At 41.2% G+C, this 25,516-nt stretch overlaps 1 protein-coding gene across 1 annotated transcript in view; it reads right to left on the minus strand.

Moving 5' to 3' along the window:
- Window positions 1-25,516, minus strand: part of CD44 (CD44 molecule (Indian blood group)) — a 90,463-nt gene that overhangs the window by 9,847 nt on the left and 55,100 nt on the right. The window contains 13 exon segments of the mRNA XM_055300977.1: window positions 321-399; window positions 2,419-2,490; window positions 6,166-6,231; window positions 8,849-9,055; window positions 9,931-10,017; window positions 11,881-11,982; window positions 14,903-14,997; window positions 14,999-15,029; window positions 16,472-16,600; window positions 19,303-19,419; window positions 19,888-20,001; window positions 22,606-22,731; window positions 23,985-24,110. Coding sequence (XP_055156952.1) covers window positions 321-399; window positions 2,419-2,490; window positions 6,166-6,231; window positions 8,849-9,055; window positions 9,931-10,017; window positions 11,881-11,982; window positions 14,903-14,997; window positions 14,999-15,029; window positions 16,472-16,600; window positions 19,303-19,419; window positions 19,888-20,001; window positions 22,606-22,731; window positions 23,985-24,110 — 1,351 coding nt within the window.

A 25,516-nucleotide genomic window follows, 5' to 3' on the forward strand; every position in this document is an offset into this window, starting at 1 on the left:
TAACTCTGAAAAAATTAAGAACCTCCAAAGATTCAACACTATTTAAAAGTGATGGTCCAAATAATCACGTCTCTTTTATCTAAAGAAGGTGCCAGAGCAGGGCTTCTTAAACTGTACCATGCTCACAAGTCCCCGGGATCTCATCAAAACACAGACTCTGATATAAGATATCCAGGTAGGGCCTGAGATTCTGCATTTTTAACAAGTTCCCAGGGTGTTGGGGCTGCTGGTGCCAGGGCTGCACTCTGAGTAGCAGGTCCATGGAGCCCACATAGAAGTGACGTCCTCCCAAAGCGAAGGCCCCGAGCGCACCCCCTTACCTTCTTCGACTATTGACAGCGATGCAAACGGCAAGAATCAAAGCCAAGGCCAGGAGCGAGGCCAAGATGATGAGCCATTCTGGTGAGAGGGAACCAAAAGACACCTGTGAGCTTGGGAAATACACTTTGTAAAAACAGAAATGTACTTTATGTACCACAGATGGGTCTGGCCAAGTGGCCCTGCCGACAAGCAGAAAATGCTAGAACAACTCTGCTCTAGGTGTCTGCCCAACAGGCCTCTTGCTTTAAACTCTTATCACTAGTCAGGATTTTCAAGTTCCTCCAGGAGAAGCATGTCTCCAAAAAAGCGTGGAATGACCTGTAGAAACTTGTAACTGCCTTTGGCACAATATTATTCTAAAGGGAATTTATATTTCCCTCAAAAGGAACATGACTCTCCTATATAAGAGCACCCACCTTGTGTTTTATTAAGAAACTCAAATGGGGGCCATGCACAATGGGTGGGAAGAGGACACCCCCATGGAGGGCTGAACGTTTTGCTCTTTCAGCTGGGCGTGTGGGGGGTCATTTGGCAAAACTCCTTCGAAATGTGCATGCTTTTGATTCCCGCTTCTGGGAATTTGTTACAAAGACATTCATTGCCGCACTATTTATCATAGTAAAAGTTGGAAACAACCTCATACGGGAGGAAGGGATCAGTTCCACAAATTAGGGTACACCCACCCTATTCTGCACTGCGAGAGCAGGAGAAGAAGATCTACTGATGTTCGAAGCTGTGGGCAACCAGCTGGGAGGGGTGGTGGTTTCCTAAACAGCATGTGCGGCCTACTTCCATTTTTGTATGTAAGTTACATTTTAAAATGGTGGGAAGAAAAAAAAATAAAAATAAAAATAGATAAAATGGTGGGAAGGACACCTATGAAAATGGTAACCATGGCATTTTGGGACGGTGAGGCAGCTAATAAATGATTTACACTTTGGTCCTTTGGTTTGCATTCTCTCAAATGTCTCCAATTATCGTGTATCACTTGTGGGCTGCTGACATGTTAGACACAGGTTTTACAATCAAGCTGTAAGAGGATGAAAATGTGACTTGGCAATGTGGATGGATTCTCTTGCCAGCTGGGTTGTCTCTCTGTGCAATGAGCTGGAGCTCAAGCACCAAGAAGGATAGGGAGGCACGGATTGTCCTTTCCCCTTTGGGAGTCTTGGGTTTCCTCCCCTGTCCTGCTCAGGACCGCGTTTGCCTGGCCTCCACCTGGTTAGGTGAGTTCGGGGAGGGAGGTGGAGGCAGGTGGACCCATTTTATCCTTTGCTCTGGTCTCTCCCGTTCGCTCTCACTGGAGCTGGGAAGAACATTGCAGATTGCTTCTCCACCACCCCCTCTCCCACTGGCTCCCGTTCCAGCTGTGCTCAGGCAAGCTGAGGCAAGGGGGTGAGGTGCCCCCTACATTCTTCCCTCTTCCCGAGGGAGGCTCAGCTCGGAGGCCTCTGAAGAGGGGGTAAAGTTGAAAAGAGAATTTACAACCCTAGGAAAACCTTTTCTTCTTTGTAATCCCACTCCTTAGAAATGCTCAGTTTTGAGCCCAAGTCAAATAAAGAATTTGCCTCGAGTGCCTTAAATCTTGGTGCTCAGGAGAGCGGGGTGGCCCAGCCCTCCGACCGCATGCTGGGACTCATTCAGACACCTTCCTCTGTCTGGATCCATAAAGACTGTCCCTTGAGAAACAGCAGTTTGGGGCCAGAAGAATGTTCTTACGCCACCCCCCACACATGGCCCTTGTAGCTCCTCACTGCCTGCAATGGGAGAGGAAAGCTGTATGCTTTGCCCCCCAGCCCAGACATAAAGGAGAAACTGGGCGGAGAGAGGCAGGACCTGGGGTGTGGCACAGAGTCCCCTGGGTGGTGGATCATTGCCATGGGAAGGAAGCTTTAGTGACTCACATGCCACCTCTTTGGGACAGGCTGGGCACAGGTCTGAAGGTTAGCTCATTCAGTTTTGGGGACCCGGAAGAAAGAAAGTTCCATTCTTTCCTACCAAATGCTCTCATTCCCTCTTTAGCTTGCAAAGAATGTGCTTTTTCAGTATCTTCTTCTTCTTCTTTTTTTTTTTTGTCCTGCACAGTTTGAAACTTACCTGGGATTTGAGGTTTCCGCATAGGACCCGAGGTTGTGTTTGCACCACCTTCTTGACTTCCACTTGAGTGTCCTAAGGGGAAAAAAAACCCCCAACATCTCTCAACCAAAAGTTTGGAATGCACAACTACGAGTTCCTTACAGAATAGCACGCAGGGCCAACCTCTCTTCTGTTCTGTGTCACTGCGAAGCTATTTTCTAGATCCAAGCCACGGACATTTATAAAGTGTTACACGAGAGATACCTCCCCAGAAAAGCTGGTTTGATAAAGGCCAACATCTGGAGATGTCATTTTTCATGAAGAACATGAGAATTCTCGCCAGCGGCACTATGTGGTGTTTAAGACCTTGGGCTCCAGAGCCCGGCAGCCCTGGATTCAAGTCCCGCCTCCACCTCTTGCCAGTGACATTCTGCTCAGTCAAGCTACCCTCTCCAGGTTTCAGCTTTCTCATTCAGAAAATAGGGATAAGGATAAAATCCACTTCACCATAATTTCACAGAGGTGTACAGAAGCACACAAGAATGGGAACTGGGTGTAGTTGCTCCGTGCTAGCTCTGATTTAGGACCTTGCCACTCAGAGCATGGTTCCTGGACCAGCAGCACAGGCATCATGTGGGCGCCTGCTAAGAAAACAGGATCTCAGGCCTCATCCCAATCCTACTGAATCAGAATCTTCATTTTAACGAAGATCCCTAGACGATTCAAATGCTCCAGAAAGTCCAAAGCAAATCTAATGATCGCATCCAGTGTCTTCACAGATGTGAAAATAAATATTAAGAATTAAGGATTTAGGGGGGCAAAGGCCCTTTCTGTCCAGGAATAAATCACCCTCTTGGAGTCCCTTGCTAATGTGCTATTGAAACATGCCAAGTTTTCAGAGGAATAAATATCTTCTACTGCCACAAAACAAAGTAAGGGAACAAATGAAGCATCTCAAACTGGAAGGAAGCGTCACAAGACAAAAAATCCACAGCTCTGCCTGGGAGGCTCATCAAAATGAGGGAAGCATCGTGTTTTATTTTTTTATTTTATTATTATTATTATTATTTTTTTTAAGCATCGTGTTTTAAAAGAAACTTCTAAGACATCTCGTGAGGAGACTCACCTAAGGTAAAGCTTGGGTTTTTTGTTTGTGTTTTTTATGCTGCCTCCCTGGCTTCAAAACAAAATGTGAAAATATACCACAGAAAGGAACTTGTTCCTGCCTACCAATGGGGAGCCCGCTACAAAATTCTAAAGTCTACCAAGGGAAGAAAAAGCAAATCAGGGCAGTCTGCGTGGCTAAGCAACGGATGGAGATGGACAGGCTTGAATTAAATGAAGATGTCTGTGGAGGGCCAAACTTCAGACAGTGTACAGTGAAATTCTGATGACGGTGGTTTATTTTGGATAGGCCAATCTGCTGTTTTCGTTAAACTCAAAATGGAGCAAAGCACATTCTTACCAGATCTCTGGCCATTCCACACACCTCATGCCACTTTGACACTGGCCTTGTACTTGGCAAACCTCAGAAGGAGTCCAAGGTGCTTTTCCTAGTTGCCCCCCAGGGCCCTTGGTCATTGGCACATCTTCACCTGCACGGGTCATGGGATGTTGGCCATCTACACTGGAGATCTTTGGGCTTGAAAACCATCTAAGTGGTATAGGCACTCTCCCTGGTCTTTCTCTGACTCATAGCAGCCTTTGATATTTGAAAAGGAGGCCACTAATGGATCATAATCTCTTTATTTTGGTTTTCAAAAAAAGCGCTCCCAGCAAGGAAAGATCTGGGTGTGTGTACAACAAAATGAAACCTCCTACTTGAACAATACACACCTGCATAGGAGTCAAACAAAAGAGACCGCTCCCGCCCACCTGATTCTCACTTCAAGCAAAAGCCAGAGAAGATGGATGAGATACGGCAGGCCTCACCTTGCACCCTAGAGGTCTACAAATCCAGCCAGGGGAGGGCTGGGAAAGCAAGCCCCGCAAAGACGGACACTTGACACTGTAATTTGGAGATGAGAATCCAACCTGAGACGCGTGCACAGAGATAATTCAACTGGCCTCGACTGTGAGAAAAACAGTCTAGGACAGAGCTTCTCAAACTTCAGTGCACATACAAAACACCCAGTGTGGGAGGAGGGCTAGTTAAAATGCAGACCTTGATTCAGTAGGTCTGCGATGGCTGGCGCTTCTGCATTTCCAGCCAGCTCCTAGGAGATGTCCAAGGACGGCGCCTGGAGTAGCTAGGGCCTCTTGATTTTAGAGAGCATGCATTTTGATAATAACTCCCTATCATTTCCCAAACTCTTTTGTTTTCCTGATACCTCACGTTCTTCCCAAGAACTCTGGGAGGTAACCGAGGCAGGTGCACTGATTCCTGTTCTACTAGGAAGGAAAGGGAAAGGCTGATCCCCTTTTTTACTAAGAGCTTGGGAAAAGCCAGATGCCCCACCCAAGGAACTCAGAGAGCCAAGACTTTGGTCTTTGCTTTAGAAGTACTCCTAATGAACCCCGATATCCTGTGCTCTTACGTGAAAGCTTATTACCAAGCCACCATGTAAATATCCGTCTTCGTATTTGCTTTAAGTGTATGAACCTTTAGACCTAGAGGCAACTGCAACCCTGACTTGGGCATGAAGGGAAGACCATGGTTCGGACAGACCTGGTTTTCATGGGATCACCTACACTGACAATATCAGGGCCACCCATACCGGCAGGACCTTTCAGTGGTCCCAGTGATACTGGTCAAAAGTAAACCTGCCTCATGTCAGACTTTTGTTGCCCGCAGTAATGTTTCCAGGGGTGTGATCTGAGTCACAGTAAACACTTATCCATTTAATAATACGTGCCTGGCAGTAATTATGGTCATTATGGAGTGTTTTCTCCAGAACATATTTATAGAGGCAATATGAGACCTCAGGGCTTGAAACCTGGCTCCACCGCTCAACTCACCAGTCACGTCAACACAGCCAAGGTACTTGCCCTCTCTGAGTCCTAGTGTCCTCATCCGTAATACAGGGGTGATAAACAGTACTTACATAGGTCACAGGGTTTTAGGATGATTAAATAAAGTAATATTAGATGAACCATATGAAATCATGGGTATTTGACAGTTGACCTACAAAAATGGCAGTGTCATGTGGTCCACCCTAGTTTATGTGAAGAGTTCACATGACACCACCAGCATACAGTAAATTCTCATTAGATGCTAGCTATAGTGCCATGTGCTGGGGGTTATGCTAAATGCTTTACATGGTTTCATCATTTAGTCTTTAAAACGATGCCCTGCGACAATTATTATCCCAATTTTAATCATTAGGAACTGAGTCTCAAATCCCTAAAGCAACATCCTCAGTGTGTGGAGGAGTTGGGATCAAGCCCAGGCCATTCTTACTCCAAGACCCATGTTCTTAATCAAACTGGCTTAATATCATGCTCAATTGAGACCCTGCCTAAATTCTTTTTGATCCTTCCACATGGAAGACTTTTCTCCAACACAGTAGTTCTGCATTGTCCCTGCAGTGTCAGCATCACCAGGGAACTTACTAGAAATAAATATGCTCAGGCTCCACCTCAGACCTACCGAATCAGAAACCTTAAGGATGGGGCCCAGCAGTGTGATTTAATAAGCACTCTCCATGATAGTGATGCATGCTAAGAAAGTCTGAGAACCACTCTTCTTGAGACAATGACTCATACTTTATTAATCATCAGTAGGCTCAATGATGATAACAGCAAATGACTACAGTAGCTCAAACTTACCAGCTGATTCTGATCCATGAGTGGTATGGGACCTCCCACTGGGGTGAACCCATGAGTCTTGGTCTTCTGTGAGGAGCAAGCAGAAAAGGCTCATTACTGGGTGTTCCACTGCAATTTACATTTCCTTACTTTTGCATTTTCAGATAGCTTATCACCAAGTTTAGTGTTTTAAAGGTCACCAGAAAACCAGTGGCAAGGAGACTTGAATGGCTCCATGGTATGAATTACTGTTCATTGCTTGATCCACTGGTAAGTAGACTAGAGCTTTAATCAAAATTAAATAAACTGGGACAGCACAGACCATCCAGGAGGACCACAGGAAGTGTGGTTTTGGTAGAAATCTAAGAACATTAACACTCTATTATGATGTCTTTGTAGGTCTGAGTTGGAACTTGATACTATGTCTTTGAAATAGAGACTAAATGCTTTGAATTATACAGATGTGATCGCTGGGAGTGTGTGTACTCTCTGACTCAGAGCATGAGCCACTTAAGGAGTTTTCTCTGAGGCAGGAAATAGAAAATGGTTTTGGTGTGCAAGATCTTGGTGTTGAGTTATGCAAAATTTCAAAGGAAAGGTCAACTGCTTATGTAGAGAAAAGGAATTTGAAGATAAGTGAAAAAGGAATAAGATGGGTGCTAACATGTAAAAAATATGGACCTGGTTATTAGAATAAAAATAAATAATAAAAAATAATATTTTTCAAAATTTAAATCCGAATTTTCAACATCAAGAGTTAACATAATCTCATCTCCCCAGATGTCTATCACCAAAAGGTTTTCAATTGAGACAGACTCATGAATTGCTAAAATCTGGGTCTATAGGTCAAATCAAACATATGTAAATTTAACACATGGAAACAACCCTCCCCGCTCTCCTCTCTCTTCCCCATACACTTCCAACATGCTGGAATCTTAGAACAAAACAAAACAACAAGACAAACAACAATAACAACATAAAGGGACAATGGTTTCATAAAATGGTTACCGTCACCCATTATGAAGACCTGTAAGGAATATATAGAAATCTGATCATCACCATTTCTTTGGTTAGAGAAGGCGGAGGTAAGCGTCCTGTAATCCCTTGTGTAATTGTACAGAGGAGACAGATTGTTTTGTTCTTTAGTGAGAGTACTTGAAAAGAGCATTTGCTGAAATGCCAACACCAGCACCCCCGATACCACCACCACCATCGTCATCACCACCACCACCACCACACCACTGCAACTGCAAATGTTTTAGTTCTTAACATCAAGCATCAAGACTGAGAAAAACGTATGGAAGAACTAACCTTTACCTGACTGGCTTGGAGGAAAACTAAGGATGACAGTTGAATCACTTACTAATCATTTAGTGCAGGAAGAACCACAGAATATCCATCTGTTTGATCATGGAATATAGAAGGAATCTGCATATGTGAATATCAATTTTGTCGAAAGCATTTTATTTACTAACAAATATATTATGTGACCCTTTCATAATACTATCACTTTTAAAACTGCCATTTAAAATTTAAATTCATTTGATCTCATAACGGTCCTTACTTTGCCAAGAGAAACAAGGCAGTGGTCTAAGACTAATTTCTCTGAAAGAAAACTGACAATGCTACTTGGAATGTTTAATAACTGAGGGCAGAACCATGCTGGATAAAGAACCAAAGGGTGTGAGGGGTTATGTCTTGCTACTATCACCAAAGTTAGTATTTTTAAAAACTGCCTAGAAAAGGAAGCTCTGGGTGAGCAGCCCAGAGGCAAGAATCCAAGCATGTGACATCCTGAGTCTTCTGTCCCCATATCAATTAGAGCATCAAAGATGTCATCTGTTTTATCTACTGGGTTCTCATAAAACTTACTTTTTTTTGGGGGGGGGAGACAGACCTGGCTACAAATATATATTTAAAATCATGAATCTTTAATATAATTCAATGGTTGAGTGGCAAGAAGCACTTGAATCACTGGGATGGGGAGGAGAGATTGCGATTCTCATTTCTTAACCAGAGTAGTTATGTCCAGTTCTTTTTCCTTCAATGTAAGTTTCTTAATGCAAATGGAGGAGCAAAGAAAGGGAGAAGTAGGCGAGACTAGGTATTTGAGAAAAGAAGTCTCACTCTCCTTTTAGGTGGTGTCCAACTTAATTGAATGAGTCATCTTTAGTCATCTCTTTGCCATTACAACACAAGAAATCAAGTCTATGCATTATTAGTAGATTAAATCATAAAGTTTGAAATGTGAATCATAAGCAGGTTTAGCCACGAGCCCTCCACCGACAGTAAAATTCACCAATCCATCACCAGTAAAGATGATAATTTCAGAGCAAAAGATTTTAGCCTATGGAAATTTTTCACATGTTGGGTAAAACCTTACTAATGAGGTAGCATATCTGAGTTGAACCAAATGAATTTGCTAATACTTAACTACTTTGACCTACAAACACGTTAATTTCCTATGGTTCAAATTAATATATCACAAGATTAGGAACAAAGAGAGAAATCCTAACATGACAACCAAGTCCCAAAAATAAATGGAGACTGGAATGAGGACCTGTGGTAAAGGTCATTCCCGTATGACAAATCCGTCTAATCATAGCCCGCACAGAAAATGCCCCCCTTGCCCCCCTGTAGTACAAAAGTACACGTTGTGTCACTCTCTAGGGAAATCGAACCAGATAGCAAACGGCCAAGTTACCTGAAAGGAAATGAATAACGTTAGAATTGGAATCTCCAGCAATATTAACTTCAGTAACTCCAGGGAACCCCGTCTTAGCGGGGGTCACTGGGATGAGGGTCCTGTATTCATTTGTGGCTGGCGAGTGAGAAGGAGAAGCTTCCACTGAAGGAGCTGAGTCTTCGGGAAGATGTCCACCTTTTCTTCCACCTCTGCCATCAGTTCTATCTGTATGGATGTGGAACCAATGGTGAGCCCACATTTGTGAGGCCACCACCCATCGGGTGCTTGTCTTCAGAACATGCTAGTGCTGCAAAAGCTTTCCACTTGTTATTCATGAGTACGGAGCAAAAGACAGTACAGTTCATTCTACTATTGAACCGAAGCGATATTTTGCGATTGGCACCACCTGGACATGCCTCAGTGGAAGAGATTTTGGTGATCCCAACACCCAGGAGAGGCATTTGTCGCAACGTCTGCCTGGATTACTAGAGTTAGGTTTATGCTGCTGTGATGGTGACCTTGAAGTCAACTCAGGTACTAGATAATCTGGAGCTCTTACTCAATTAGACCCGCCTTTGATGAAGTGGAGAAAACACATCATTGAACTGAAAAGTAAAATCATGCTCCCTGCAAAGGGAATTGTAAAGGCAAGGTTTCAAAGCCCCGAGGCTTAGATTACTCTTCCCTTTGCCATAAGGGCACCGCTTCTTAGTCACCAGCACCATGGATATATGTCCAGAGGATGAATGGCAAAATAATATTATTGATGAAAGGAAAACAGAGAGTGATAGAATTCAGACCTTTACACCAATTATAAATCATATACAAGCGATCCGTTATTTTAAAACCACGCCACTAGCTCTAGAGTTTAAGAAACCTGAATTTTTGAGAAATACTGTTTGTACTTTACTATGTACAGTAGCTTCTAAGAGGTCTATAAAGCAGAAACATCAAAGAACCATCACCAGCCACACCTTCTGATCAGAAGTAACAGTTTAACAGCAGCCAGTTGTGTACCTCCACCAAAGACACCACAAAAATATCCATAATTTATTGAGCTTTATCAAGAGCTGAAGCCAACTGGGCTTTACAATCCTTACTGCTAGTTGGAGTAGAAGCCATTGGATGGTTTTTATCTTCTTCCAAGCCTTCAGGCGATGTGGAGAAGCTCTGAGTATGACTTTGCTCTGTTTCAATGAGGGAGGAATCCAGCATTAATTTGGAGCCATGAAACGAATCCTCCGTTAACTGCGGACAGGGAGGATCTAGCTATGGTAGTGTCAGACGGGTAGGTGCACAGGAAGGTCGAAGTTTGTGTATACTACTCTCCTCTGATTGCTAGAAATGTACAACAGAATTCTGTTTCATCCCTCATCAGCTCCTAAGAACCTCTTTTTCAGTATAGTCAACAAAGATAAAGTGCCAAGGTGAAGCCTGAATCAAAACTTTGTCCACCCTGGATCATCCTGGCCCAACTCTAGCTTCCAGCCACTTAGGAAAACTAAGGAACACAGAGACAAGGAAAAAGGAATGGTGGGTGGCAAATTGGGACTGTAGGGAAATAAATACCATGACAGCAGGTAGCACATTTCCTAGGATGAAAGAAGAAGTTCTAGAATAACCTGCTCAAGTAACTCAGATCAAATTTATACAAAGAAATATTTAAGCCCCTTCTAAAGAATATTAAATTAGAGCTACCATTATACTCTGTTATTAGGTTTTTGATCTTGTCTGTAAATGAGGATTCTCATCACTGCACTGAAACGTCAGGAAACGCTTGCCTGGGCAAACACAGGGCCCACACTGACATGTACCAATCTGAGGTTGAACCACTGCCCACATCTGAAATCACTCTGACTACTTGGGGTTGACTTCTTTTGTGTTCTTCTAAGAAAGGTACTGACCTGAGTTACAGGTGCAAGCATTCCATAAAGCACATCCGTAAGCCATGTCCACCACCAAGTAAACATGACAACCAGGAGAAAGGCATTCACCAAATCCCAAGCCCAGTATCAGAACAAAAGTCAGCAGGGACATAGAGTGGAAACACAAGGCCCCCCATTGGAGGGGACCATTCTTAGGCTTCTCTCCATCTCCTTTGATGCTTAACATTGTGCTACATACATTCTTGGTGATCAACGCATGCTTGTTGACTTTTTCCCTCTACCTAGAAGAGCTCACATGAAGGACTCTGACCAGTATGTGTATCAAGCAGTGAAATGAAGCCCTCTTAAATCTGGATTTCTTTCATACTCGGTCAAGAAATCACGAACGACTTCAGGCTGCCCTCTAGGATAGCCCTGTCCATATAATGGCAGTTAAAGCTACTAAGAGTTTAAGCACTGGTTCGACAAGATGTTCAGTAATGGGAAGAGATATAAGTAAGTGTTCCTCGTTTGTTTCTGGGTCCTGCCACTTTTGTTAATGGTCAACAGTATGTCTTGCCCTCCTGAAGCAGGACTACAGGCCAGTAGAGGGGCTGTTATATCCTTCTGGGTTGTCATTGAAAGAGGTCCTATCCTGTCCAAGTCTTCCACCAAATGTATGTTCGGATCTGCAGAAGGGCTGACATGTGGACTATGGCTGGAGTCCTTCTGTGGGCTGCTGTAATTTCTCCATTCTCTATGATTATCTGGCCCCACAATTTCTTTTCTCAACAACCCTACCTCTCTTCTGCCTTGATTGGAGGAAAGATGGGAACCAAAGGGAGATGGTTAAAACAGAGAAACCACTGTCTTAGCCATGTTCTTGGGTTTTACTCACATAATGATTTAGGGAAGGAAAATCAAGTTGGGAAGAATCCCACAACTTTTAAAAATTTTCCTTAACATAAAGTCATTGCATCTGGAAATCACCAAGAATGAAGGCAAAATCAGATTTAAAGAACACACCAAGAAAATATAGACAATGAAGACCCTTTCATACTCTGGGCTTGAGCCGAGCCACGTAGCACTAACTCCACCATTCCACCACCAAGCTCTGCAGGTGGGCCAGGGTGAGGAAGAGCTGAAGCAGGACACAGGCCAGTAAAGGGGCTGCTATATCCTTACGAGTCGTCATTGAAAGAGGTCCTATCCTGTCCAAGTCTTCCACCAAATGTGTGTTCGGATCTGCAGAAGGCTGACTTGTGGGACTATGGCTGGAGTCCATATCTGAAGGAATCAAACCAGTGTTAATGCTTGATTTACTAAGCACTACCTGAGGGTGGTTTATGGTCTACAGACAAACTATTTTCATACTCAAACCTGGACAAGAGGGGGGAAAAGTACATACTGACTTATGTCTCCAGAACTGGAACAAATTATTACTTCTTCAGAAGAGTATCACAAGAAGTAATTGGCTTTCATTTAAAGAGTGTATGGAAGATACAATTTCATTTTTTGTTGAGTCTGGAAGGACTCTAAATAAACATGAGATACCTCTCAAGCCTCGCAAAAAGACAGAAACAAAGCCTGTGTGTCACTCGTCCCATGCCATACACATTGCTTCCCTTATAGACCCATGTGATCTGGATCATGGAGAAAAGACAAAATGCACTGGTTCAGATCCCATTTTTTTCACATGTCCCTCACTTGGCAAAAGAGCTTTTTAAAATTTTTTTAATTAAAAAAATGTACAGTCCCCTTTCTCTTTTGGTCCTTTTCCTTTCACAAAGTGAATGTGCATATAACACATAAAATTATTATCCAATACTACCTACATGGAAGCCATGGGAAGTATTCAGGGGCAAGAAATAAAAAGCAGTCGATGTCAGTGAATCATTCTTCCTATAAACACAAGTTTGAGATGTCTCTGGAATTTAACATGTGCAATGTTGAGAGACGCCAAAATGTCACTGAAGGATTTAAATGTGCTGTTTCTAGTAATTGCCACAGATCGGTGGGGCTGAAATAACAAGTCCTGAGTGAAACAGCGACCAAACAATCCAAAAGCACTATCACTGTTGCTGGCTGTCCAACTCCAAGTCTACCCATACTGCTGCATCCAGAGAGATTTAATCAGGTCCAGATGACTCCAGAGGGAAACACAGGAATACTGGACACTCATATCTACAATGAAGCCTTTACATACAAGAAAAGAGAATTAAGATCTTTGTAGGGCAAAACATGGCTGACTGTATTATCCCAGGTTTCAAAAAGGAGGAAAGGCTAGTTAACCTAAATCAAAACCCCAAATGGATATGCTCTCAGAAAAAGTCCTGTCTGTTAAGCTTTTAGACACTCTTGCTCACCTTCCCTTCTATAAGTAGAATCCTTCAAGATATTTTGCACCGATCTATGATTGAAGTCAATTGTATTATCTTTGACATGTTCGATTTAATAGACAGACCCTCTTTCTGTTCATCAGTATGGAGGATTAATATTGATCCTGAAGGTTAGTTTTTACTGGTTTGGTTTTCCACCATGGATACACCAGAGCCACCAGCAGCCATGTGCACACACGTGTGTTGGGTTGGCATGTGGCACTTCAACCCCGCAACCTAATGGCCACAACCTAGCCACTGAAACTCATCTTCCTTTATGAGAAAAGGGCCCAGTCACTCTGAAAAATCCATACCATCCTTTGGTTTCCCTTCCTTCATGCCTCTCCATACTTGAGTCTCCTTTCTAGAAAAACTTTCCCTGACTTCCTTTCTCTATTCATGTTTTTTTTTTTTTCATTTTTGAAAAACCAGATCTGATCTACTTTTCTCCGACACTCTCTGGAGAGTCCTTTGAATTTTTATGTTTATCGGGGGCAACATTCATTTGACATCTATTACTTATCGTTTAATATAGTTAGATACATTTTGATGATAAATGTTTTCTTTTCCTAAATTTTAAGTTCTGTAAGGCCATGGAACATGCTGTGTCCATAATGCACTGCACATTTGCAGATATTTAACAAAATTGTAGCTTAAGGGATATCTGATCATTAATATTGGGGAACAGCATAGGATATTTTAAAGGAAGGAAGCCATAGAGACTCTGGGATTCATTTTGGAGATAATTTGGTTCAATTCAACATCAAGAGACATCATTATTATGCTCTTAGAACCCATTTTAATGCAGTCTATGTTATGCATACCCTTGGCAGTTTGGATCCAGATAACATATTCAATGCTATGACTGAAAATTCACTTCCCTCTATTGACTCTTTTGTTTTTTTCTCCTTTTTTGGAATGTGATATTTCTGTGATCGAGACATCTTGTCAAATAATTTTTTAAAAAAACTTGAGTAACTCAATTCATGGGTATAGTAAGGAGCATGGATTCTCCAGCTTAGTAAAGACTGAAAAAAAAAAGCGATAACACCACCTGCTGCCAACTCCTGCAGATTCTCTCAGGAAAGCTGTCATCTGTTCTGATAAAGAAAGAATTCCTTTTGAATATAAAAACTGGTCAAAAAATCAAAATCCTCCATTTTTTGCAGAACTACAACTAGTATCTCTTTTACTTTTCTTTCATTTCTATTTTTAATTGCTTATAGATAAATAAGACTTATATTTAAGAAAACAGGGATTCTATCCTGTAAAAAAGCAGTCCATTCGTTAAATTTGCAAATATTTATTGAGGACCAAGAGTAGTCCAAATCCTAAGTCACTGGGTACTGTATTTCTTTCTAAATGTGGCAAGAGTGAATAATTATATTTTCTGAGCTTTTTATTTACTTTTTATTTACTTGTTTGAAATGAGTACTCACCGGTTTTTGACCTCTAAGGTTTCTTTAAGTTACATCTACCATGAAAACAGTCACTGAATTCAATCACTTCACTCTCTTTAAAACCTTGTACTTAAAAGTAAATGGAAAATAAATCTTGAGGCTGCTTCTTCTTCAGAGAAAATAACTTCCACTCCTGCCACTTTAGGACTAATTCTGCTTTAACCCTCTGGCTGAATTCTTTAACCACGGCCCAGGATTTCATATTCAGATGAATGTACTTATCACCCCTACCTAGAAAACTAATTTTTGAAGACACTTCAGGTTCCTTGGGAAAGCAGACTGGTCTAAAATCAAGGGCACATTTCTAGGTAAGTGGCCATTTGGTGCCTTTCAAAAACATAACATATAGAAAATCTCAGAGGCTATTACCCATCCATCTTTCTGTTTGATGCCCTGGTCCCATTGGATGTGAGATTGGGTCAAAGAAGTAAGTCCAGGAGCTGTCCTCTTGACTCTGCGTTGTTTTTTTGATCTGGATGGCTGTCTTGGGCTGTGGCTGTTGTGACCAGGGAGTTCAAGCAAGTGTTAAAGTGTTAGTTGACATCTGACCAGGGATATACTGACAAATTTAAAGAGACTTTATTCTCTAGACAACACAATGAAAGCACCTTCCTGGTATAGAGGGCCAAGAACTTGTGTAAACACAGGATGTTTTAGCAGGTATGGGTCTGTTCATGCTCATTTACTTAGCAATCAGCATGTGAACTAGAGGACACAAAGGTATTAATAACTCCTGCACGAACAGAGAATGAGTTATAGTCATCATGTGAAGATAAAGAGGTAGTTCTTGAACCACATGCCATTTTGCCACCATCCCCTAAAGGAGGAAGTGTCTAAGCACATGATGTCATTCAGAGACAACCACATCCCAGTTAAATGCACATTAGACTGGTAGTGATTTAAAGAAGGAATCAGGGTGCCCACAAGATAAACATGAAAGTAAACATCATTCATCTCAAAAGCATGAATGGAATCCATCAGAAGCATTACCTTCTAACAAGGGGATTCACAGCTCAAGGGACATATAAGAATTCAGCACGTGCTTTTGCTTCATTCAGAACCAGTGGAGATACATAGGTAGGGAAGATTACAATAGGAGCCCCTTAGCAACAACCACACCACAGAGCCAGTCACTGAATCCATTGCTTTGCCAGGTATGCATTCAGAAGCTGCCACACACTGGAAGGACATCCTGCATTACATTCTATATTGCAAATGGAAGCAGGGGGCTATTCTGATACCAAGTGAGAATACAGAATTCATATTTTCTTACAAGACAGGATGCATTTCCATGTTTCTGTCACACAGACAAAAGAATCATGCATAGGAGTTTGCAGAGTCAAGTTATCTGGCATCACTTAGAGATGATGACAGGACTCAAGTCCAATTTCCATGATCCCACAGTTCAAGAATAGAGAAGGTGTATTTTTGTAAATCTAAGAAAAAAGCACTGTGTGTTCAAAGAGAAATCTCCAAACAGACATGACCAAAGGGCTAAATGACATCAAACAGTTATTTTCTGTCTGGCTCCATTTCTTCTAACATTAGAGTTCTGACCAAATACTTTCTAACATGCCCAGTATTTTATAAAGCTATATCGTAGATTCCTTTACAAAACAAAAGGGAGTATTTGGTAAGATCAAAGTCTCTGCTAAAATCTCACTAGGGGATGCCCAAAACTAGATCTGAAAGTGGCATATGCAGGAGTCTCTGTCTCTTCTTTGCATGCTAGATCAACTCCTACTTAGGTGATTTGTTATGAGCATTTAAGAGTTGGCTCTGTGTTGACCATATCATAATTTACTAATTAATTGATTAATTAATAATTAATAATTTGCAATTCTTCTTTCAATGTCTTTTTGTTCAGTGTTCTCTATGCTTAACATTTAACCCAAGAGGAAGTTTCCACCCAAGTTTGCTTGTTAAACAACCCATTACCAGCTGTCCCTGCTGTTGAATGAGAGTCTTCTTTTGGTGACTGCGGATATTTCCCATGCCATCCATTCTCAACCCACTGCTCTTTCTGGGTAGCTGTTTCTTCTATTGTACTACTAGGGATTGCCTCTGCTGTGAGAAGAACAATTGTGAGCCATTATTGTTCAATTTCCTTACCAACACATATCTTAATATGTCAAGGCCATATACCTACGGGAGAAAAGGTAGAAAAGGACAGCAGCAAGGAGAGAGACCACTGATATTCTGGAAGAGATATTAGAGATCAATGGCCCAATCTTTCCATTTTTCAGATAGGAAAACTGGGACTCAGAGTTCTTTTGCTCAAAATCCTACATCCAGATTGGCACAAAGTTAAGACTAGCCTAGTCTATGAATTCCCAGTAATGAGTCTTAGTTTACCATATTCCATGGCCTCATATATCCTTGTCTGAGAGAACATTGACTCCAAAGAATTAAGCCCTTTGCTGCAGTGATTTTGAGGGGAGGAGTATATTATATAACCAATTGATGATAAAATCAGCATGGTAGGAAGCCTTCTCAAATGGTGGTCACATAACCCATGATCACATGCACTGGAAAGGCACCAGCAGCAGATGTGCCCAGCATGAAAGATGTTGACAATGACTGGCACATTACAAAGTTATGTCTACATGGCATCTAAAATTGCCAAAATTACTTTTTAACAAAATTAAGTCAATGGAAGAAAGCTATTCTAGCCAGTGTTTGGGATTATACAACAATGGAAATGTGTGATGAGCTAAAAATTTCAACCTCTCAGTGTTGTAGTAGTCCAGTTTTAAAAAGAATAAAGTGAATGGAATAAAATTGTATCAGGGTGCCTTTGGGAAAAGTCAGAAAGCCACTGTCATTTTCATTTATAGCTCCTAATAGCAAATGTTTAGTTCATCAAGAAAATGAGAGCCTATAGACTTGCCAAGCCAAAGTGTATTTTGCAACTGGTAAGACTGCTTGTATTCCATAATTTTAGAAAATGATATGTGTGATTTGATAATAAGAAAAATCTTCAAAAAATAAAGCCTATGTCCTCATTTTACCCTTGCATTGGCCAAAACATTCCTGGGGTTAACTGGTTATCCAGAGGGAGGAAAAAGAAGTCCCAAATCTTCAGTTTCACCTCCCACTGACTAAATCACTACCTCCTGACAAACAACGAAGTTACAAAAACCATGAGCCTAATTACAAAAAAGGGGAGACTAACCCGAACATAAACTGCCTACTCAAAATATTTTAGAAAAGAAAGAAAAAGACAAATGCATGGGTGCACACACACACACACGCACACATGCACACACTACACTATCTTTAGAAACATAACGATCCTTTAAATGTCCAGTGACCCTGCTGTTTGCAACATATGGATCGGCAGAGGATAGGATTTCCATCGTAAAATATGAAGGCTAACTCTCTTCTAGAAGTTGTAATGGTCTTTGACAAAGCCCAGAGGTCACCAACCAGAATCTCCTTAGGTTTTGTAAGTACTGATAAGAGAATTGCTGTAGAGGTTACCACTTTCCCCTTTCCCTCTGTGAGGTTCTGTTATATCTGGATTTTCAACCCCCCTCCAGGAATGCTGTCCCCTCCCCCCCTCCCCCACCACCTTTTGACAATGGGCTAATTCCAAGCCTCTTAAGAAACTGTCTCCTTTTTAAGTACAAACTGTCTTAAATTCTAAGATATACTGGTTCCAGAGGGGAATGGTACAGAATCCCATTCTGAAGAGACGTCTGCTTCTCATTTCTTCCTTCTATCAGAAGCTCTTGTTAACTCAGCCCATAGCCGTCACACAAAAATAAAATCCACTGGGATAAGTAATGAGCTGCAGGCCTGTTGGGTGTATTCAGCACAATGCCCAGGACTTAAAACCTACATCCTGGTTGATGTCTGAAATGCTTCTTTTGTTGTCTGAAGGCATCCCTTAAAAACTATGGCTTCTCTCTTTGGTTTCTAAGTGGCTGCTTCTTACATTCTTGCCTTAGGAGTATCCAAAGCTAAGAGAATAATAGTTAAATCATAGTTTTAAAGATATTACAAGCTGTCATCCTAAATTAAAGCTTCTTTTTTTCCCAAACATGATAGGCATATCTCCAAGAAGGAAGAAGAGTATATACTCCTTACTTTTTTAGTTCTATCCTCAGAGACCAGTAGTGAGACTTGAGATTGTTTTTGCAAAACCTGAGATGTTTGCATGTAAGTAGAAATAACAGTACAAAGCCTTCCCCAAGCTACTCTGAGCTTAAAAACAGAAAAAGAACAGTCACAGAAATTCAAATATAGTCTATATGAGCTACTGACCTTCCTCCAAAGAGTATAAGGGATGCCTTTCTACAATGCAGTGAGGAAGAGAATGTAAAAAAAGAAACTGGATTCATCAAAGATCTTCACAGAAGATAAGGATTCCAAAGATCATCAACGCACTTGTCAAGCTTTCTTTCCAGATTCCACTGCTCAGCACCAAAAGATACACTCTTCATCACACATTTCCATAAACACACACAAATCATCCAAATGGAACCTTGAGGGATCTCTAACACACACACACACAAAACATATCTCAGATCTCTTAAAAACATTTCAACATTTTGGCCTTGTGGGCAACCTGACAAGTTAGCATTTTTCTTCCAACTCCTAGAACTTGTGCGTACACTTGGCAGCTTTTCATGCTCCATGGATAAAAGAAATTACTGTATAGAAATAGAAGATGTGGCTAATGTCTAAAAAAAATTCTTCCCTATTCTTCCGAGTGACTTCAGTAACTCATCTAAGCCAGAACTGCTGACCACCATCCTCCTTACTTGTGCTTGTAGCATGCTGGGCCTCCTCTTCATCATGGTGCTCATGGTGAATGAGAGGAGAGTGTGGTTCGCGGGTCCAGTTTTCTCCATTAGCACTGGTGCCACTTCTGTCCACATCTGCCGTGATGATGGTTATATACACTGTGACTTTTTAATCAACCAACTTTGGTGTTGTGCTCTTCCATTACAAAGCATGCTATTTAACAGTGCTATGCCTAAATGGTACCTCTGAGCATCTCCGCTCAATACTTTTGAGTGACTCCACTAAACTCTCCCAAGAGAAAGTCAATGGGCATGAAATTTCTTAATGATTACCTATTATTCTACTATAATCACTTTGTCGAGGGCAGCACCATAAACCAAGGTAATGTGTTCATTTTTATAATAAAGCAACATAAAGTATCTTGTGCCCAGATGGTATGATTGATAAATGACTCCTAGGTCGAACCGAGTATCCTCATGAAAATTTAGAATGTGTGATGAGACATTAACTACATTTCCCACCGAGTCCTGATGATTGACCTTTGCAGCATCATAGACTTTGAGGGAAAAAAAATCTTTAATGAAGTATGCATAACCCATTACCAGTCATCCTTGCAGTAGTCTGAAGTAATACTCCTGGATTCGATTCGCCTGGGCTCCACGGGGTCCAATCCTGGTTCTGTTTTGGGTGGCTAAAAAGCCGTGGTGTGGTTGGAACTGTGATAATGATGATTGAAGCAATTAGGAAAATGTTAGCTCTTGAGCCTTCACTACTTGTTTTACACATCTCTCTTCTTTGGTCTATACAGTGAATCATCTATACCAGGTTATATAGATGGTTGAGTGAAAACGGAGGGAAAGCAGAGAGAGAAGGACTTCAGCTTGATTCAGCCATATTGTCAAGCACCTCAGTGTCCTCTGCATTCTGTCAAAGATCACGTTGCTGTCAGAACACGACATGTTCCAGAGAAAGGAGCGAAAGGAGCTGCAGCAGAAGGAAGAACAGCTTTGGAAACACCCTCCACCAAGGAGAGCCAAAAACATTAGCATTTTGCCCATCCATGCAGTCTGTAACAGCCCTGTGCGCCTGAGAGCCCCAGGAATTGGTATCACTGGCAAGTATGCTACGTGGAGATCCTCAGGCTAAAGAGGTAGATACCTGAAAACTATACCATGATGATATGATCACTTTATTTCAATAAGAGTTTTGGTGGGGGAAGGCATATCCTGAGCAGCCAGGGATTTCCTATAGATGATGTTAAGAAAGAACATTTGACCCAGAACAGCCATATGATTTACATTTCTGAATATTTAGCAAATGCCTATGGTATTCTCAACAAATAGAAAGCACTTCATGAGCAAGCCATTCATAGCCAATGAGAGAAAAACAAGATTCATACATTCAGTAGAAAAGCACCATAGGTAACCCACCACCATTAGCAGATGGTCGGCCGTCGGGGGTGGGGGGGAGAAGAAAAAGAGGCATACATCCACCAGAGGCTGAAACTGTCACCGAAAATGATAGAGCTGGAGTAGGAGACACCTGACAGAAGGATCACGACAAAATTAGGATCAACTGCTTTTGTGAAAATATTATGTGCAAATCCATCCTAATTCTTCCAAACTTATTTTGATACCCAACTAAAATCTCCACTAGTTCTTTTCAGAACTATAATACCATCAGCTCTATTTCACGAGTGAAGCAAGTCAAGTTTAGAATCATTATGCACATTCTCAACAAGCGTGAAAAAGTGGCAGTTGTCATATCCCTACAGAAGAAAGAAGGCATCCTGCTTAATTACGTACACAGGTGCCAAGCAGTGCACTGAAAACAGTGAGCTGAAATTGGAAAATACGCCACAGAGATGAAAAATACCAATGGGCATTTTCCCCAGGACCTTGATCACACTATTTATTTTCAGGTTGATCTGTTTGGGTTGCCACCCAAGAAAGCTGAGTTTCTCAAGTATCAAGACCACATCTTTAATGATGGCCCCACCTTCTGTGTCCTGAACCCAGAAGACAGTGTGATAGTAAAGCTCCAGTGTTTTTTGGCTATTTGATTTTCTCTCTGAAGTTATTAAAGGGGGTTTCCTTGTTTTCTAGACCAAGCTCTGCAGAGGTGTCCAATCTAAAGAATATACCACTTAAGAGCTTAGATATAAAGTGTCTAGGTCATCTTCAGTATTTGTGGCATCGATGCCATATACTCCGATGCCTCAGAGCCCAAGCTACTTTTTGGAGTCATCCCTTCCTGGGTGCTGTCCATTTAGGGGACAGCACTCTCAGGTTTCAGTAAGACAGTCAGAACTTCAGTGACCTGAGAGAGTCCATGTCACACCACAAAGGTATATCATCTCTGAGGACAAGAGTGATGAAGTGATATGGGAAATTCAGGTTCAGAATTCTCAGCTTTATTCAGCAACATCTCCGATCATGAGAGATATGTCCAGGAAACCCGGTCATCTGGCTAACTATTAGACTGACCTTTGCATGTGTTTTTAAAGGATGTTTCTCAGCTCAATTTCCATCTCTGCCCTCGAAAAGTTTTATAACCGTCACAAATTTGGATACTATTATACAGTGTATTCACTATTTGTTTTTAATACTTGGCACTGTTTCTGTTAAAGCTCAGCTAACATTTGTACTTTCCTTCAAAGTCTTTTAATTATATGGGTGCCCTATTCATTTGTTAAAACTGGATTTGCCCCCTTGATTTCAACCAAGTTTTGATTCTGACGATTCTTGAATTCTGGTTCCCAACTTTTAAGCCTTTCTAGGACTGTTTAAGTCTTCAATGTAGAATCATCTACAACTTTTAATTAATATCCTCCCACTCACATTCTACTGCTTCAATACATGATAGTTTGAAGGCAAGAGCTCTGGTTGTGTTTTTTTTTTTTTATCTTTTTGTTCCCAGCACCAAGCACGATAGGTACACAATAAATATTTGTTGTAGTGTTTTCCTATGCCATTCTCTGACAAAGCCCAATAATTCAAGGAGAATCTGCAGCAGCAGATCATATAAATATACAAAACAGAAAGAACCTAAGGCATTAGGAGTTTTATAAAAGATATTTTCCTCATTGCTCCATTGCTCCATTGCTCAAATGGAAGGAAGTTTTGACTCCCATTTTGAAAAAAAATAATTTTTTCTTCCTTCATGATCTAGGACTAAGGTATAACTAAAGCGTGATAAGCCATAGATTTATGCTCACTTTCCACATTAACTATTTCCCAAGGTAGGCACTATACTGGGCATCACTCAGATTAATCAGTAAGCCTTGCATAAATGGTTCTACTGTAATTGATTATTCTTACTGGTGCTGGAGATAAAATCTTCATCATCATCAATGCCTGATCCAGAATAACTGGGGTGTTTGTCTCTTTCATCTTCATTTTCTTCAGTTGGTTCCCAGCCTGCTGAGATGATACTTGAATCCGTACCTGTTGTGGTGACTTATGTTAGTGGCTGAACTGGATGCCAAGCAACCCATTTGACAAAGGAAGAAAATCAGGCACAGAATGTATAATGGAATTCCCAACATTTTAAGAAGAGTGAGACATCTGAGTTGCGTACCCCCAAATTCTTATATCCTAGTCTCTGAAGCTAATGCATAGATCTAAAAACAATTGGCTGTGACCTATACAACTGAACGCTCTCTTTAAGGAAGTTAAAAGAATAAATATGGACATAACCCCAGCAAAGAAACAAAAGAAGAGAAGGCCAATAAACTCTCCCTCTCCCATGCTTTCAGATTATTAACTTATTAAGCATGTGCCATTAAAGCTAGGGTGTCAAGAATAGAATGAAAAGATTTCACATGTGCCCATTTGTTTTGTCCAGCCACCTTCAGAAAACTTTCGGAATCCAAACACATCCATCATTTTTTAAAATCCCATAGGTGTATTCACTAATTCACTATTTGTTAACTCATCTGTTGGCCTTCTAGCATCACATCACCAGAGCTCTGAACACAAATGCAAACTGAATTACCATCCTCAACAACCGAGTAGCATCCAGCCACAACAAAATTAGTCAATTCACAAAGAAATCATGCCCGGCATTTCTTAATCAACCAAAAGAGTCGACCAAAGTGGACTGTAGCCAGGATTTTGAGAAATTCTCACTTTTTCCCTTCTGGACACATCATAGGAAGGAAGATGGAGACCCTCAGCAGCCTCTTCTCAGTGGTTACTGTAGAAGATGTCTCTTTCCTGAAAAGGGCTTTCATATACTTTCAATGGGGGTCATGCTATCTTTTGGAGTGACCATTTGTCTTTTCTAACTATGAGTGGCTGCCCAAAGAATAGTTCCACTGAAGGAGAGTTTCTGTATTTTTCTAGCTCCAGCTAAGCTATTTTATTTTCTCATGGAAAGTCAAGAATTTTTAATGACTTTTGTCATTTTGGAACATCTTTCAGAGTCAAAATTTTGTTCTGTCATCAAGAAAGATTGGCCCCCTTTCACAGTGCTCTTATTAGCCTCCTCTGGGCCTGTATTAATTCTGTGGAATAGAAAGAAGAAATCTGCTTATTAATGTTATAAAGTCAAACATATGGGTTTCCAAGTTCATGATGCTTCAAAAGTTATCAGAAACATTTGTAAAACCAGAATGGACTTTAGGCTAAGTATCCCCGAGGTCAATGAACTATTGAAAACTGTCAAGAGATCTTATGAAATAATAATAACTCATTACCAGCCATTATCGTTGTGTGAAGATGATTCTTGGACTCTGATGGTTGAAACCACCATGAAAGCCAATCCTGGGCTTCTCGCCTCTTGGTTGCTGTTTTGGGAGTTGTACCACTAGAGCTCCTCAAAGCTGTTGTAACCATAATTGAATTGATGGTTGAAAGGTTAATTATCAGTTCCTAAGAAATAGCACTGTATATGCTCCTACTCTTTTACTACTCCAGAGAGTCATCTATACTGAGTATAGATGGTGGGAAGAAGCAGAAAAAGCACAGAAGTTCCACTTATTTTCAAGGCTCATACTGCAGGTCATAGAATATCAGAAATGGAAGGACCTTAAATATTATCTGGTTCATGATCCTTATCTTAAAGAGGAAAAAAACTTGCTGGATGGAATGTGCCTTGTCTGGAGTCAGAAAGGCCGAATGACAGAGTGTATGACGGCAGTCTTTCATTTTTGAAAAACTATAGCATAGTAGAGGGATTAAATTTTTGTCTGGCTCCCAAAAGGTCAAACCAGGACATGTGGTGATAATTGCAGGGGGACAAATATTCTTCCAAGTGTTGGTTTTAAAAGGTTATATTCTAAACTATCCAACAACAAACTTCCTCATAAAGTATCGTATTCCCCACCATCAGAAAGATCACTTAGTAGGAAAACTGTGTAGATCACATGATTAGAAGTATTGATTGAGTGGGGCACCTGAGTGGCTCAATGACTGAGCATCTGCCTTCGGTTCAGGTTGTGACCCCTGGGTCCCAGGAGCAAGTCCCACATGGGGCTCCCTGCGGGGACCCTGCTTCTCCCTCTGCCTATGTCTCTGCCTCTCTCTCATGTTTCTAATAAATAAATAAATAAATAAATAAATAAATAAATAAATAAAATCTTTTTTTTTAAAGTGCTGATTGAGCTAGACTATTGAAGATCCTCTCCAAATCTGAGAGTCTATGATTCTGAAACCAAGCTCTCCAGAGTCCTCGTCTTTCATGTTCTACGCACTTTATCTTGGCCAACCAATATCATTCTCCAAGGATTTAGGGTATGATATTTCTGCCAGCAATCCCAGACATGTAATCCCAGCAATCCCCAACACGCAGAAGAATGCCACATGAAAGGGAAGATGGAAAAAGATGCCTTCCACCTCTTTCCATTTCATGTCCAGATCCTCCAGCAATTTTGCCCATGGTCACTTTTTTATACCAATGCTATACTTTGCAAAGCAGAACAGGACATTCGTAGTCCATTTTTGAAAAGAAGGAAATAAACTAGGAAAGATGGACAGAAATTAAGTGACCCAATGATCTCACTAATAGGATCAGAAGTAAGAGTCCTGGTTTGAAAACTTCCCCAGACTGCCATTTCTGCCACCATAATGCACACCAGAAGAGTATTACATAGTAGATTAAAAAAAAAAAAAACTAAAAAAAAAGTTGAAGCAGAGAGGCTGAAACCATCATGAAATCCCCAAATACAAAAAAGTCACACGTCAAGAAAGCCCAGAAATGGCCCAAAACGAAGCACTGGCAAGAAGAGTT

The sequence above is a fragment of the Nyctereutes procyonoides genome, unplaced genomic scaffold, assembly GCF_905146905.1.
Source record: "Nyctereutes procyonoides isolate TBG_1078 unplaced genomic scaffold, NYPRO_anot_genome, whole genome shotgun sequence".
Classification (NCBI taxonomy): Eukaryota; Metazoa; Chordata; class Mammalia; order Carnivora; family Canidae; genus Nyctereutes; species Nyctereutes procyonoides.